At 45.5% G+C, this 16,596-nt stretch overlaps 1 protein-coding gene across 1 annotated transcript in view; it reads right to left on the bottom strand.

The window, feature by feature from the left end:
• Window positions 1–916: 916 nt before the first annotated feature.
• kcnk2b (potassium channel, subfamily K, member 2b) overlaps window positions 917–16,596 on the bottom strand; it is a 41,014-nt gene continuing 25,334 nt past the window's right edge. Inside the window, exons 3-6 of the mRNA XM_056294961.1 lie at window positions 16,386–16,546; window positions 9,047–9,233; window positions 8,520–8,662; window positions 917–1,273 (exon numbers count right to left, since the gene is read on the bottom strand). Coding sequence (XP_056150936.1) covers window positions 917–1,273; window positions 8,520–8,662; window positions 9,047–9,233; window positions 16,386–16,546 — 848 coding nt within the window. The remainder of the gene's footprint in view (window positions 1,274–8,519; window positions 8,663–9,046; window positions 9,234–16,385; window positions 16,547–16,596) is intronic.

Below are 16,596 nucleotides of genomic sequence, written 5' to 3'. Positions count from 1 at the left end.
ATCTTAACGTTGTTTGCGATCCGCCAGTAAATTTAGAGGAGGAAGGGCGCCCGGGTAGCGTAGCGGTCTATTCTGTTGCCTACCAACACGGGATCGCCGGGTCGAATCCCCGTGTTACCTCCGGCTTGGTCGGGCGTCCATACAGACACAATTGGCCGTGTCTGCGGGTGGGAAGTCGGATGTGGGTAAGTGTCCTGGTCGCTGCACTAGCGCCTCCTCTGGTCGGTCGGGGCGCCCCAGATCAGCAGAGAGGGGGTGGAGCAGCGAACAGGACGGCTCAAAAAGAGCGGGGTAATTGGCCAGATACAAATTGGGGAGGAAAAAGGGGGGAAATCGGGGGGGGGGGGGATTTATAGAGAAGGAGGAGGAGGAGGAGGAGAAGAAGGAGGAGGAGGAGGAGGAGAGGTGGCACACAACCAGAGGCAGTTATAATCCTCATCATTATAAATGTATGTAACCTGCGATACTAACTACAGGATCTTAGTGAGTGTGTGTATGTGCGCGTGTGTGTGTGTGTGTGTGTGTATGCATGCGTGTGTGTTTAGGCATGAGAGAGGAGCATGTAAATGTATGATGCTTAATAGATTATCCGTGTCCGAGTCTCTCAAGATTTTCACTTCATGGTTGCGATGCAGTGAATCCACTTAATATATGCTTCTACTGTGTCCCTTGTCACAGAGTCTCGATCAATGAGTACAAGTGTGTGTGTGTGTGTGTGTGTGTGTGTGTGTGTGTGTGTGTGTGTGTGTGTGTGTGTGTGTGTGTGTGTGTGTGTGTGTGTGTGTGTGTGTGTGTGCATATAATGCATTTGAACCCACCAATCTGCAAACTCTGCCCACATGTATCCATCTCAGTGAAGCTCCTTCAAACACAGTATTGGTCCTCAGTCAGTTTCTGCAATCCCTCCACCTCCTCCTCACTTGAGAGTTTCAATGACAGCTATCTCTCTCCGGTCAGCGTAGTCTGGGCTGAGGCCGTTCAGATAGAGGCTGCCGTTCCTGGCCAGGGCCCCCGGTACAGGGGTTAGGGAAAGAGCCAGGTTGGGGTAAGCCTCCTTCTCCTCCCCCAGGTTGACTGACAGCGTCCTCTTGCCGGGGGTCATCTCCTGGTTGATGGTTGCATTAATACCCAGCTCAGATGACAGCTTCCGCTTGATGGACGCAGCACGCTGGAACTTGTCATAAATATCCACGCTGAGCCGCCGCCGGGTCTCTTTGAACTCGGCCGACACGTTGGCGGTCCACTCTGCTGCGTGAGCCCGGAACTCCCCGACCTACAATATCACATGGAACATTTTTGAGATGGTGGTCCGATTCAAAATACGTACCACTGTTAGTTGTGATGTAAAGGATGACCTGTGACCCATAGAAACACAGAACCATTATCATGGAGGGACTTCGCGACTTTGGGTCAAGTCATTTTAAACTTCTATCTTCTATCCCCCCTCTTACCTTCCAGGTAGTCAATCACATTCACATATTGTGTCCAGTCCACAAATTGGTTGGATAGGAACTTTATTCCCATCAAGCAGTAAACATGGAAAAGCATGGGATATAAACATGTAAACAGTCTCTGAGCCAATGGAGGCAAATACTACATTACACTTGAATGAAGTTAGAGTGCAGAATGCAGGTAGAGTTCATCAATATTTTCTCTATGGTGGATACCTTTCTCTACTGCAGCAATAAAGCCCAGCCACTGAGGATGTACAAGCCAGTGCATTCTTAGTGCTGGTCCCAAGCCAGGATAAATGGAGAGGGTTGTGTCAGGAAGGGCATCCAGCATAAAACCTTTGCCAAATCAAATATCTTCTATGGCTACTTTCAGCTGCTCCCGTTAGGGATTGCCACAGCGGATTATCCATTTCTATATCTTCCTGTCCTCTCCATCTTCCTCCTCTGTCACATCAGCCATCTGCATGTCCTCTCTCACAACATCCATAAACCTCCTCTTTGGCCTTCCTCTTTCCCTCTTCCCTGGCAGCTCCATATTCAGCATCCTTCCCCCAATATACTCAGCATCTCTCCTCCACACATGTCCAAGCCATCTCAATCTTGCCTCTCTTGCTTTGTCTCCAAACTGTCCAAGCTGAGCTGTCCCTCTAATATACTCATTCCTAATCCTGTCCTTCTTTGTCACTCCTAATGAAAATCCTAGCATCTTTGCCAAATCAAGTATGCAGATCATAAATCAGATTTCCATACTGGATTGGTCGAGGCCCGAGTTACCAATGACCGCCACCAGTACTGTTGGCCAGCAGGTGCCGGTGGAAACTAAGAGAGGGGGAAGGCATGTCCAGAGGCAGTGGGAGAGAAGGACGGGTAGGGGTGTGGAGGTGAGAGTTGGAACTTTGAATTTTGGCACTATGACTGCTAAAGGGAGAGCACTGGCTGATACGATGGAGAGAAAGAAGCTAAATATACTTTGTGTGCAAGACCAGGTGGAAGGGGAGTAAAGCCAGGAGCATTGGAGGTGGGTTCAAGCTCTTCTATGGTGTGGATGGGAGGAGAAATGGGGTAGGGGTAATCCTGAAGGAAGAGTATCTCAAGAGTGCGTTGGAGGTGAAGAGAGTGTCGGACAGAGTGATGAGTATGAAGCTGGAAATTGAAGGTGTATTGATGAATGTCATCAGCGCATAGGCCCCACAAGTTGGGTGTGAGATGGAAGAGAAAGAAGAATTCTGGAGTGATTTGGATGAAGTGGTGAAGAGTCTACCCAAGGAGGAGAGAGTGGTGATTGGAGCAGATTTCAATGGACATGCCGGTGAAGGGAACAGAGGTGCTGAGAAAGTGATGGGTAGGTATGTTGTCAAGGAGAGGAATATGGAAGGACAGATGGTGGTGGATTTTGCAAAAAGGATGGAAATGGCTGTGATGAACATGTATTTCAAGAAGAGGAAGGAACAAAGGGTGACGTGCAAGAGTGGAGGAAGGTGCTCACAGGTGGACTATATCTTATGCAGGAGGTACAATCTGAAAGAGATTGGAGACTGCAAGGTGGTGACCGGAGAACGTAGCTAGGCAGCATCAGATGATGGTCTGTAGGATGATTTTGGAGATCAAGAAGAGGAAGAGAAGGAAGGCAGAGCCAAGCATCAAACGGTGGAAGTTGAAAAAGGAAGACTGTTTTGTGGCGTTCAGGCAGGAGTTAAGACAGGCACTGGGTGGTAGTGAAGAGTTGCCGGATGACTGGGCAACCACTGCAGAGCAGAAATAGTGAGGGAGACAGCTAGGAAGGTACTTGGAGTGTCATCTGGACAGAGGAAGGCAGACAAGGAGACTTGGTGGTGGAATGAGGAAGTGCAAGAATGTATACAGAGGAAGAGGTTGGCGAAGAAGAAGTGGGATAGTCAGAGAGATGGAGAAAATAGACAAGAGCACAAGGAGATGCAGCGTAAGGTGAAGAGTGAGGTGGCAAAGGAAACAGAAAAGGTGTGTGGTGAGTTATATGAGAGGTTGGACACTAAAGAAGGAGAAAAGGACTTGTACTGACTGGCTAGACAGAGGGACCAAGCTGGGAAGGATGTGCAGCAGGTTAGGGCGATAAAGGATAGAAATGGAAATGTGCTGACAAGTGAAGAGAGTGTGTGTGGAAGGTGGAAGGAGTACTTTAAGGGGCTGATGAATGAAGAAAATGTGTGAGAGAGAAGGTTGGATGATGTGGGGATAGTGAATCAGGAAGTGCGGTGGATTGGCACGGATGAAGTGAGGGCAGGTAAGAAAAGTCTAAAAGTGGTTGGTCCAGATGACATAAACCTGTGACGGCATGGAGATGTTTAGGAGAGATGGCAGTGGAGTTTTTAACTAGATTGTTTAACACAATCTTGGAAAGTGAGAGGATGCCTGAGGAGTGGAGAAGAGGTGTACTGGTACCGATTTTTAAGAATAAGGGTGATGTGCAGAGCTGTAGTAACTACAGAGGTATAAAGTTGATCAGCCACAGCATGAAGATATGGGAAAGAGTAATAGAAGCTAGGTTAAGAGGAGAGGTGATGATTAGCGAGCAGCAGTATGGTTTCATGCCATGAAAGAGCACTACAGATGTGATGTTTGCTTTGAGAATGTTGATGGAGAAGTATAGAGAAGGCCAGATGGAGTTACATTGTGTCTTTGTAGATTTAGAGAAAGCATACGACAGGGTGCCGAGAGACGAGGTGTGGTATTGTATGAGGAAGTCGGGAGTGGCAGAGAAGTATGTAAGAGTGGTGCAGGATATATATGAGGGCAGTGCGATAGTGATGAGCTGTACGTAGGAGTGATGCATGGGTTCAAGATGGAGGTGGGATTACATTAAGGATCGGCTCTGATCCCATTCTTGTTTGCAATGGCGATGGACAGGTTGATGGAAGAGATCAGGCAGGAGTCTCCATGGACTATGTTCACGGATAACATTGTGATCTGTAGTGAGAGTAGAGAGCAGGTTGACGAGACCCTGGAGAGGTGGAGGTGTGCACTGGAGAGAAGAGGAATGAACTACTCCCCGCAGTAGGAGCTACTGGGGGGAGTAGTTCTCTCCCCCCAGTACTCCCCCCCCGTAGGAGCAAGACCAAATCCTACTCCCCCCAGTAGGAGCAAGACTGAATACATATGTGTCAACGAGAGGGAGGACAGCAGAATGGTGAGGATGCAAGAAGTAGAGGTGATGAAGGCATATGAGTTTAAATACTTGGGGTCAACTGTCCAAAGTAACGGGGAGTGCAGAAGGGAGTTGAAGAAGACAGTGCAGGCAGGAGGGAGTGGGTGGAGAAGAGTGTCAGGAGTGATTTGCAAGAGAAGCTATGTTGCAAGAGTTAAAGGGAATGTTTTCAAGATGGTTGTGAGACCAGCTATGTTGTATGGTTTGGAGACAATGGCACTGACATAAAAACAGGAGGCAGAGCTGGAGATGGCAGAGTTGAAGCTGCTAAGATTTTGGTTGGGGGAGACAAAGATGGACAGGATTAGGAATGAGTATATCAGAGGGACAGCTCAGGTTGGACGGTTTGGAGACAAAGCAAGAGAGGCGAGATTGAGATGGTTTGGACATATGCAGAGGAGAGATGTTGGTTATATTGGAAGAAGGGTACTGAATATGGAGCTGCCAGGCAAGAGGAAAAGAGGAAGGCCAAAGAGGATGTGGTGAGGGAGGACTTGCAGGTGGTTGGCATGACAGAGGAAGATAAAGAGGACAGGAAGACACAGGAAGAGATGGAAATCTATGATCGGCCGTGGTGATCCCTAACAGAAGCAGCCGAAAATAGAAGAAGATGATGAAAAAGAAAAAGATGAAAAAGAAAAAAGAGGAAAAGAAAAAGAAGAAAAAAGATGAAAATGAAAAAGAAAAAGAAAGAAAAACAAGAAGAAGATGAAAGAAAAAGAGGAAAAAGAAAATAATGAAAACGAAGAAAAGAGGCAATAAAAAGGTAGATGGCAGAGAGCAGATTACTGATCCTATCCTCATAATGCAGTACGTGTTTGACTCCAGGCGACTTATTTACTTATTTCATTATTTTTCCTTTTGCTTGCCTAGTTTAGCCTTGGCTCTTTTAACAATGCTATTTTAACAAGGCTCTCTCAATACCGTCTTTAGACTCTTTTGCCTTCAAAGTGTAATGTCTCCTTGGGCTTTTTAAAAGGCACTTTAAGTCAAATGTATTATAATGATATTATCATTAATTAATTAATTAATTAATTAATTAATTAACTATTTGGGCTGCCAGATGTGTTCAGGGGCAAGAAGAATTTAGCCCCCTTCAGAGTCCAGGTGTGTGTATGGGTCCATCTCATATACATTCATTTGTGCACATGGACAATCCCATTCATTTCAGTGTCCCTACATTCTGCCTGCCTTCCTTAAGCCGCAGTCGAACATAAATCATGTAACATTGTCGCTGCTGTAAAAGTGTCTTACATCAGGCTGATACAACAATCTCACGCATTTTGGTCAAACTATCATCACTCGGTAATGTTTCCGTAAAATGCCACTAGGTCTTGAGTCAGCAAATCATCGACAACTTTTACAGAATGTGGACTTGCATTCACACATAAACCTGACACACACAAAAAAATTTACGTTCGATTTATGGATTGGGCTGCAAGTGTGAACGGGGGTGGCGTTACTTGTTCTCTGCCTCTTCCTTACCGTTCCCAATGTCTCCGACACCCCCTGCCCTTTCCCTTGCTCACTAACACAGTTCTTTGGACAGCTCTCAACGCTTCATTAGAGGACCTTCACAGTTGAGCCCCTGATGATGCTTATGTAAGGGGGACGCACGTAACCATGTGCCATCAAGTGTGAAGAGGATGCCAGGTTTTACTTCCAGCCAATCTCTAAACCTGGTGATTTAACTGATTAGCACACCTTTTGACTAAAGAGGAAAGACAAATCAGTGAAATTGGATGGTGTCATAACTGGTTGAAAGGAAAACCTGTCCACTCTTGGCACTTCATCGCACACGGTTGCGTTTATCGATGCTACTCAGTTGTCTCTCGTTATGGGAGTTGAGTAGAAAAACATGCAATGTGTGAGTGTTTGCGTGCCTGTGTATGTCTGTATGTGTGTTGGTGTTTGTGTATTCTGTGTATGTGTGTGTGTTTATTAGTGTGTATATGTTTGTGTGTTCCTGTGTGTTCCTGTATGCAGTCTGTGTGCGTGTGTGTGTATTTACAGTATGTGCATGTGGTGTCTCTATAGGTGTTTCTGTGTTTGTGTGGTTCTCCTCATCCTTGTTAGTGTAACTAACGAACGTGACAGCACAGCAAGGTGTCTGATTACTCACCAACGGCCTTTCTGAACACAGAATTGTTCTATGCCACCGCTTTTACGAGGAAAGGAGACGCCAGGAGGGATATTTAGTTTTTAAAATGCAATGTTTGAAATGTTACCTGGGAAGCTGTGTGAGAAGTGCTATTGCTGTGGGCAAATAGTGTAATGAGAGCAATAAACTTTAAGCAGTGGGATTTTTTTTCAAGCAACAAAATCACAGTTCAGTTGCCATTGCTTATTGTGCAGGTGGAAGAGATGTGCAGAATTCCAACAGCACCTGGAACACAATAATTTTACTGACAAAGGCACAGCTACTCTAGTATTTTCTGATTTCAGCATTTGATAGGAAATTAAAAAAAACAAAGAGCTGAAGGTAAGCAGCTTGATATTGTGTTTCCTATAATACTGACAAAAATATCATGGACATTTTCAGCAAGCCTTTTTTTTTTCTCCATTGACAAGCTTGTATATGCATAATACAAAGCATGGCTGAAGCTGTAGTGTTGCTTAACCAGTTTTGCATTGAAGTAAACCTTGTGCTGTACCTGTTATACTATTCTGGGGCTTAATGTGGGTTTACCATTTTACTGCTGCAGCCAGGTAAGTGCTGATGCAATTCTACACCTGCAAAGACATAACACTGAGCCTAATGGACCACTAAAATCTGAGTTTTTTTTTAAGACTCCTGTATCTTATGTCTCATCTTGATCTGTCTTTTTACATCCCTGTTCTTCATTTCAATCAAACCAATTGATATTCAAGCAATTGATTAACCATTTGGGATGGACGGGCAGGAGCGTCCTCTAAGCAGGCCGTCTAGTAGTGTAGGCATCATGTGATCTGATCAGACTTCCATCCATCCATCCATTATCCAAACCACTTATCCTGCTTAGTATCCCAGCAGTCATTGGGCAGCAGGTGGGGAGACACCCTGGACAGGCCGCCAGTCCATCACAGGGCCGACACAGTCACACCTAGGGACAATTTAGTACAGCGATTCACCTGAGCTACATGTCTTTTTGGACTGTGGGAGGAAACCGGAGCACCCGGAGAGAACCCACTGCAGACGCGGGGAGAACACGCAAACTCCACACAGAGAACGACCTGGGATGACCCCCAAGGCTGGACAACCCCGGGGTTCGAACCCAGGACCTTCTTGCTGTGAGGCGACAGCGCTAACCGCTGCGCCACTGTGCTGCCAAACTTGCCAATTAGGCTGGACGTTGTTAACCTGTGTTTACATGCACCAAATTGAGCATAGCAACTCTTCACAACCATGATTAGGAGAGGAACAGTAAGAATATAGGACTTAAGACATGGCCAGTGGTCTGGGGCATGACCCGAACATGGATTTATGATTCATGCAAGAGAGGAACTCCAAAGACAGCGGAGCAGCTTGGCCATAAAATCATATGCATGTTAAAACAAATGTGAGTGAGTATAAATGAAGACTGACAACTGAGCATGAGGCAAGATACAAGCAACTCGACTTGCTAAAGCTTTGATTTTCTGTGGTTTTCTATTCAGCCCTCTCTTTTTCCACTTGCCTCCATCCATAGGGATGCCAGAGCACAGGCTCCTGAAGCTAGTAGGAATACAGCGGCTTGCTGAGGGACAGGAAAGATGCTAGCTGTCACAAAGGCTTTATCACTTGCCTATCGGCTGAAGTACGGTCTCTTTAATGACAACACCCCCCACTGCCCGGGGCAGGAAGCATTTCTCTCACTTGCTTCACATCTGAAGCAACATTAAATCCAGCACAAGGCTATACATACCTCCTCCTTGGTTTTCTTGGAAATGACCCGAAACCAGTCTCCGATCATACTGAGCACAGCAGCAAAGTAAGCCAGGCCCACCAGGATCCAGAACCACACCACAGGCTTGTAATAGTCCAGGTACTCCAGACTCTCTGACCCACCTACAGGGTCAGCACATCCACACGGCACACGTTACACAATTATATGTTACATAATCTTCGTGTGTGTGATGCATCACTTTTCTCACACAGTATATTTACTTTCTCACGCAACATTCTGTGAGGAAGCACGACAGCACGGATGAAATGATGCAATTACAAGAGAGGTTTCTGAGATGGAGAGCAAGTAAATACGAAGAAAAGGAAGGGGCGGAGAGGGAGAGAGAAGATGCATGGATGATCACGCAAACGGAAACTAATGAGCAGGTTTATCTTTATAGAGTTCCCTGGCAGTTAGAGAATTTGTGATACGGCAATTCAGATATGAATAAACAATGGTTTAATACACAGCGGAATGATATCGAAGTTTCAAATGACCTTTTTCGCCGGCTACAAAGTCTCCAAAGCCAATGGTGGTAAGAGTAATGACGACAAAGTAGATTGACTCGAGCGTGCTCCAGCCCTCGATGTGCTTGAAGATGACGGCTGGCAGCGCCACGAATATAACGCAGCCGAAGAGGATGAAGAGCACCGTGGAGATGACTCGTATCTTCGTCTGGCTGACTTTCCATTTCTGTCAAGAGAAAAGAGTGGCAGACACATAAACAGGCCAATGAAAGAGAAATATGTAAATTCAACACTTGCTTAGTAAAGTCGGGTCGAGAGAGTCAAAGGGCCAGAGGAAATTAAACACTCTGAGGAGGTAAACTGAAGTGTCATGAGGCTGTCAACAGTACCATTGAATTTCTCAAGGGCTGATGTGTGTGAATGTGTCTGTGTTATGCATTCAGCATATCAATATGCACCGTTACATCCGCCATCATGTAGGAATAAGCTGGTTGTGCATTTGTGGAAATACTCCATGTCCATGGCCAAACATTATTATAGTTTCTGTTTGAACAGTAGGTGTCAATTATGTGCAACAGCTCAGGCCCTTTGAATTCTTACTACATGGAAGTATTTTATATTTAAACGGTTGATGGAAAAACAATAGAGTAAATATGAAATGCTAATTTCTCACTTGTCCTTTTAAATATTGATTGATTTTTTTTTTCAATTTCTTTTTGGCCATTTCCACTTACCTTTTTTTTTTCTTCCAGGAATAAATGTGTGTTTTTAACACCTCAAAGCTGGGCTATCAAGCCGCTATTATAATAGTCTTGTTTAGTAAGAAGACATGTGAAATCAAGCCAAGGAGACAAGTTTGATAGAATGAAGCCATGCATTATGTGGAGTTCAATCACATCATGGACGGTACTAAGACTTTGTGAGTCTTAGTTTCCAAACCTCTGACTAAAATATCTGTGGTTAATTTGATCTCTGTACATCCATCTATCCATATCCATCGGTAGCCATGCCAACATGTACCCTGGCTCTGCCAAATGACAGAAGCTAAAATCCCAATGCTCCAGTGCAGTGATGGGGACGCTGTGCTGCAGGAGATGCCGTCCTTCATATGAGACGTTAAATCGAGGTCCCGACTCATGGTGGTCATTAAAGATCCCATGGCACTTATCACAAAGAGTAGGGGGTCATCTGCTGTCCTGGAAAAATTCCCAACCTGGCTGGCTCTCTCCATCTGGCCACCTAATCATCCCCTGTGTAATTGGATCTCCACCTCAAGCTGACGTGTGGTGAGCGCTCTAGTGCGAAATAGCTGCCGTGCATCACCCTGGAGGTGCTACTCACTGGTGGTAGTTGAAGTGAGTTACCCCCTTCACTGTGAAGCACTTTGGGTGTCTAATTAAAGCCCTATATAAATGTAATCCATTATTGTTATTATCCATCTGTAGGGCGTCCATTAAGACCCACTTCACAGTGTTACTGGTGCTTTGTGATGACAACTTAAAGAGAGACTGACATGCTCTTTCTGAACACATTTTTTAACATTAGGGGTTTGAATCGCAACCGAAAATAGCTGTGGTTTTAGGAATTCAAAGCTATTGGCTACTGTCTTCCTGGGTGGTGGGGCTCGGTACCGCTCGTCACGTGTTATTTACAAAAAATGTTGGAGAGCGAGAGCGAGAGGGAGATCCTCTGTGAGGATTACAGTTTTGAGGAGGAGGATACAAATAACTGTTAGATATATAGATGATAGATAGATAGATAGATAGATAGATAGATAGATAGATAGATAGATAGATAGATAGATAGATAGATCGATAGATAGCAATACATCGTAGCAAGATCGATAATAAAGTCTCAGCAAAATAGCACAAACTCAAGCCAAGTAGCTAGCAGGAGGGGGTGAAAGAACGGCTTCTCCATGGTTTTATAGCATCTTGCTACGGACACACACCCTATATGCAAATTGGCTGGTGTCTACGTATCCACTGGCACAGTTTGTCATTGGACACCATCTACAGTCAATCAAAGATCTCTCTCGAGTGGCCGCAGACCCACTGTTTTAGCCACTGAATTTCTCCGTGGACACATTCCGACTCGGAACACAGCCTAGCAATAGGAATTTTCAGATTCTGATGTCAGTATCACTTTAAAGGGAAGTTCCGGTATTTTTTTTAAACCTAGACTCTTATTTCCTGCTGTTAGGAGTCAAACCGAGTGAGTAGCAGAGCTTTTTAAATTGACCCAGCATTGGGTCACTTGATGAATGAAGTCCACTAAAAAAAAAAATTTTTTTTGGCACCAACAGGCCCAGAATGTTATGAGAGGAGTGGGGAGAGCTAATTCGCGATATTACACATTGAATATTACATACATACATACATACATACATACATACATACATACATACATACATACATACATACATACATACATACATACATACATACTGGGCAGCATGGTGGCCCAGTGGTTAGCGCTGTCACCTCACAGCAAGAGGGTCCTGGGTTGTCCCCCCAACATTGGGGGTCATCCCAGGTTGCCCTCTATGTGGAGTTTGCATGTTTCTCCCCATGTCTGCGGTGGGTTTTCTCCGGGTGCTCTGGTTTCCCCCACCATCAAAAGAAACATGCATGTTAGGGTTTATACTTCTGTCTGTGCCCCTGACCAAGGCAATGGGAAAAAACTAGAGTTGGTCCCGGGGCACTGCATGAAGGCGGCAGCCCACTGCTCCTAGCTACACAGATCACAGCTAGGATGAGTTAATTTGCAGTAACTGAATTTCCCCAAGGGGATTAATGAAGGAAACTTAAATTAAAATTAAATACATACATGCAATTTTAAGATAGATGTAGGAAAAAAAAACTTTAAAGCATTGCCATAGAAGCTTGTTTCGTGCGTCACGCACTCATCAGCTACCAATGTGATGAGTGTGTGACGCACAAAACAAGCTTGTATGGCCATGCATTAAAGTTTTTTCCTACATCTATCTTAATATTCCGCTCCTCGTTTGTTGATTACTTTTATCATCACCATTGATGGTTTCCGGGAGGAAAAAATGCTGCATACAATATTATATATCTATATATCACTTCCTTTCTAACCCCGAGCAGAAGTTTCTCTCTGTACTCCAGTGGGGAGTGAGTTGGTCCAGGAAGACAACATAGAAAATGCAGAGGAGGTCTATCACTACGTTGACTGACTGTACTGAGTGTCTTAATGATAATGGAATATGTTTTCAGACACTTTTCAAATTGTTCTGAGCCAAAGAAAAGAGCTCTTTTAGTGTTATTCAATAAACTATATTACCACCAAGGATTACACTGCAGCTTGGTGCACCGCGGTCGTCTGAGACGAGCTTGCTCAACACTGAACCAGTTTGAAGGGCTCTGCTACGCATCGCACGGTATGACTCAAAACCGGGCTTATAGGTCAAAATATACTGGAGTTCCCCTTTGACATACCCACTCTAGGAACATCTGACACGTCTGATTTTTCGAGAAATCAAAACGGCCTTTGGATGTTATGATCTTTGCAGGCACAGCCACCTCCGTAGGTCTTTTTCCTGCGCTCTCTGTGAAGCTGAAGTGATTGCCTCCATGTTGCCCTATACCATACATCCTGCCCTTTACCCCCCCCCAACAGTTATGTAAGTCTGAGTGCAGTGCCTCTGAGGGGAAGCACAAAGACGAACCTCAGATCACTCATGCGACGGTGTCTGATGCCCTTGCTTTAAAATGCAGCAGGGAGAAGATGGGTGTGCGGTTTTGCATGGGGGTGCACACAGCCAGTGAGGCTTACAGGACTGAGCGAGCTGGAGAATTAATATTGATACAGGGGGAATAGCGGATCTTAAACCCTTTCCCAGACATCATTTATATTTCACTCCACGCTGTTTCTTAAGTCACCGCTGCAGCCGGTCTTGGAGTTGGCTGCCGAATTCCCTCCGTCTCCCCTGGGAGCTCTTTGAAAGAGCGGAAATATGAAACAAGCCCGAGTGATGTTTCATCTTCAATTAGCTGGAAAAGTCAATTTAATGAACGATGTAACCAGAACCAACAGAGATGGCGCAGGTAAAGGGCTAATGTGACACAGTGGTTTTCATCTGTCAGAGGACGGTTAGATGTCTTTTACTGACTTCCTCTGGGTGAAGCTGTTTTATTGCTTATAGATCCAAGGGGGCCTTTTGGGAGTTCAGAAGAGTAATGACTAATTGTCAAACACCTGCACAAAACATCTATTAGGGCATGTGGCAATGCTGGCTGCAGTTGCAGAATTGTGGTGTGTGTGTGTGTGTGTGTGTGTGTGTGTGTGTGTGTGTGTGTGCATTCTTTCTGCCTGTATATTTCTGTGACTGTATGTGTATATGGACAGGTTGGGCAGGTGAGGCCTGGTTGTGACCTGTGTGTTAAATTGGCTCAGCACCATAAATCACTTTACATTCCACATTCATTTCACTGCAGCATGCACACCATCTTTTTTTCTTTTTCTTTTTTTTGGAAGGGGGGATTTTCCCTCCCCTTTTCTCCCCAGTTGTATCCAGCCGATTACCCCACTCTTCCAAACTGTCCCGGTCACTGCCCCACCTCCTGTGCCAATCTGGGGAGGGCTGCAGACTACTACATGCCTCCTCCGATACATGTGGAGTCGCTGGCTGCTTCTTTTCACCTGACAGTGAGGACTTTTGCCAGGGGGATGTAGTGCATGGGAGGATCACACTATTCCCCCCAGTTCCCCCTCCCCCCTGAACAGGCACCCCCACTGCCCAGAGGAGGCGCTAGTGCAGCGACCAGGACACATACCCACAACTGGCTTCCCACCCGCAGACATGGCCAATTATGTCTGTAGGGATGCCCTACCAAGCCGGAGGTAACACGGGGGTTCAAACCGCCGATCCCCGTGTTGGTAGGTAATGGAATAGACTGCCACCCCACCACATGCACACCATCTTAACATTTTCTTCAGCGATTATGGCTGCAGAGATCTGTTAAATGAAAAAAAAAGAAGAGCAACAAGACGGCAGAATTTCACCAAGTTCATTGGGGCTTGATGGGGAAAAAAGAAAAGAATTACATTTGTTTTCTTGCATGAAAGAGTTGTTGAAAAGCCTCCATTAAATAGACCATTTAACCTCTAATGGAAAACTGGGCCACTGGTTTGCAGAGCTGAATTTGGAAATGTTGACGTGAAAAGCCTATATTTTAGTGACGGTCTCCAGAAGCCTGTTGACATAGCAACCTAAAAACTGTATTTTCCCCCCACACGCTCGAGCAATCGCTGCTGCCAGTTTTTAAGGCAAAGATCCAATCATTATGGATGTGGGTCTCCTGCTGTAAGGTAGTGGGGGGTTGCTCAGGCTGCAGCTAATTCTGTGACTTGTAGGTGCTGCAGTCTGTAACTGATCTGTAATGCAATTCAACAGCGGTTTCTTTTCCACGGCTGAAGAATATAAAGCTTGATGTCAAATGTGACACTATATGGTGTCAAGACCCCAAACCCCCCCCCACACACACACACATGGGTACAGACAGAATATCTCTATTTTTGCCCATAAAAAAATAAAACCCAGAGCATTTGCAGTGAATGCTGGAACATGCATATAAGCTGACTTTACATGAGATGAGCAGAGGGACTACCTCGCTAAGGATGTAGCATAGTGGGAACCAATGTAAATACACAATGACCAGCTGATGTATTACAGCCCCGTGTGGTTGAAGATTACACACATCGTTATCGTTAGTCATCCTACTATAACAAATATTAGTCATTCTAAAATATTTAGCTCATGTGTTTCCAGCCGTACGTGTTGCTGAGCTGCATTTTCCTGTACTGTGTTGGAGCTAAATCAGGCTAGACTCCGCGTCTGAAATTTAAAGATGTCCAGACCCAGTGATAGGTTAACACTTACCTCAAACATGCTGTTTGACTCATAGACACACACAAAAAACAAAACACGATTAAGCTTTTTCCTATGTAAATCTGCTTTCTACTGTTGTCTTTTCCTGGAGTTTAACTCTATATACATCCTTGGCTCAGTTAAATCCAGTCTTAGAGTTATGCTATGCCAAACGTGTCTTTCATCATTTACGGCCAGAATTGCAGTGACTGCTTGTATGTATTCAACAATAGCTGCTCTCCAAACCGTCAGCAGAGGTCAAAAGCCACGAACGAGCTGCAGTGGGCACCATATACTACCATGCTCTCTCTCTCTCTTCTCTCTGTCTCTCTCAAAAAATATCAACAGCAAGTTTCTATTCTTTTTTTTCTTCCCCTTGTTCTCCCCCAATTGTACTTGGCCAATTATCCACTCTTCCGAGCCATCCCGGTCGCTGCTCCACCTCCTCTGCCGATCCGAGGAGGGCTGCAGACTACCATATGCCTCCTCCGATACATGTGGAGTCGCCAGCCGCTTCTTTTCACCTGGCAGTGAGGAGTTTTGCCAGGGGGACGTAGTGCATGGGAGGATCACGCTATTCCCCCCATTTCCCCCCCCCCAACCATCACCCCGACTGACCAGAGGAGGTGCTAGTGCAGCGACCAGGACACATACCCACATCCAGCTTCCTACCCACAGACACGGGCAATTGTGTCTGTAGGGACGCCCAACCAAGCCGGAGGTAACACGGGGATTCAAACCGGTGATCCCTGTGTTGATCGGCAGTGGAATAAACAATAGGCAAGACCCACAAGTTTCTGTTCTTAGAATAAAATGCTATGAGTACAACAAATAAAGAACAACATTTGCCATCAGCTAACTCAAATCTAAATGTTTCAAAAGGCGGGATTAGCTCAAGATATAGGGTGTTATGATGCAGAGACAAACACATTGGGCTGAATAAGTCCATCACCTCCACAATAAGGGCAGCATGGTGGCCCAGTGGTTAGCACTGTTGCCTCACAGCAAGAAGGTCCTGGGTTCGAACCCTGAGTTTGTCCAACCTTGGGGGTCATCCCAAGTCATCCTCTGTATGGAGTTTGCATGTTCTCCCTGTGTCTGCGTGGGTTTCCTCCGGGTGCTCTGGTTTCCTCCCAGTTCAAACACATGTAAGTCAGGTGAATTGGCCTTACTAAATTGTCCCTAGGTGTGAATGTGTCTGCCCTGAGATGGACTGGCGAGCTGTCCAGGGTGTTTTCCCGCCTTCTGTCGTATGACCGCTAGGATAGGATTCAGCATCCTGCGACCCTAATTAGGATAAGCAGCATGGAAAATGGATGGATGGACCTCCACAATATAGCTGAATTCAGTGAGAGCATCTTATGCTCGATTTAGATGAGAATCTTATTTTGTCTGCTGATAAAAGCTTCGTTACCACATAGAAAGATATATCAACTACAGTGAGGCCCAGAGAGATGTTACACAGACATGCATGATGGGACTCACCACAATCATCTTCTCTACTTTGGCGATACCTTTCCCAAAGATGGTCCCCAACTGGTCCCCGACACCAGCTAGCAAGAATCCAAAGAGAGGAATCCCCAGGAGAGCATAGATAATACAGAAGATGCGCCCACCCTCCGTGTGAGGAGAGATGTTCCCAAAGCCTGACAGGGTGACAAGAGGGAGATAAATAGACTCGGTTAGGTAACTGGTT

Source organism: Lampris incognitus, chromosome 15 (assembly GCF_029633865.1).
Source record: "Lampris incognitus isolate fLamInc1 chromosome 15, fLamInc1.hap2, whole genome shotgun sequence".
NCBI classification, from domain to species: Eukaryota; Metazoa; Chordata; class Actinopteri; order Lampriformes; family Lampridae; genus Lampris; species Lampris incognitus.
Note: the sequence above shows the minus strand (reverse complement) of the source record. Positions and strands in the feature narration are given on the sequence as shown.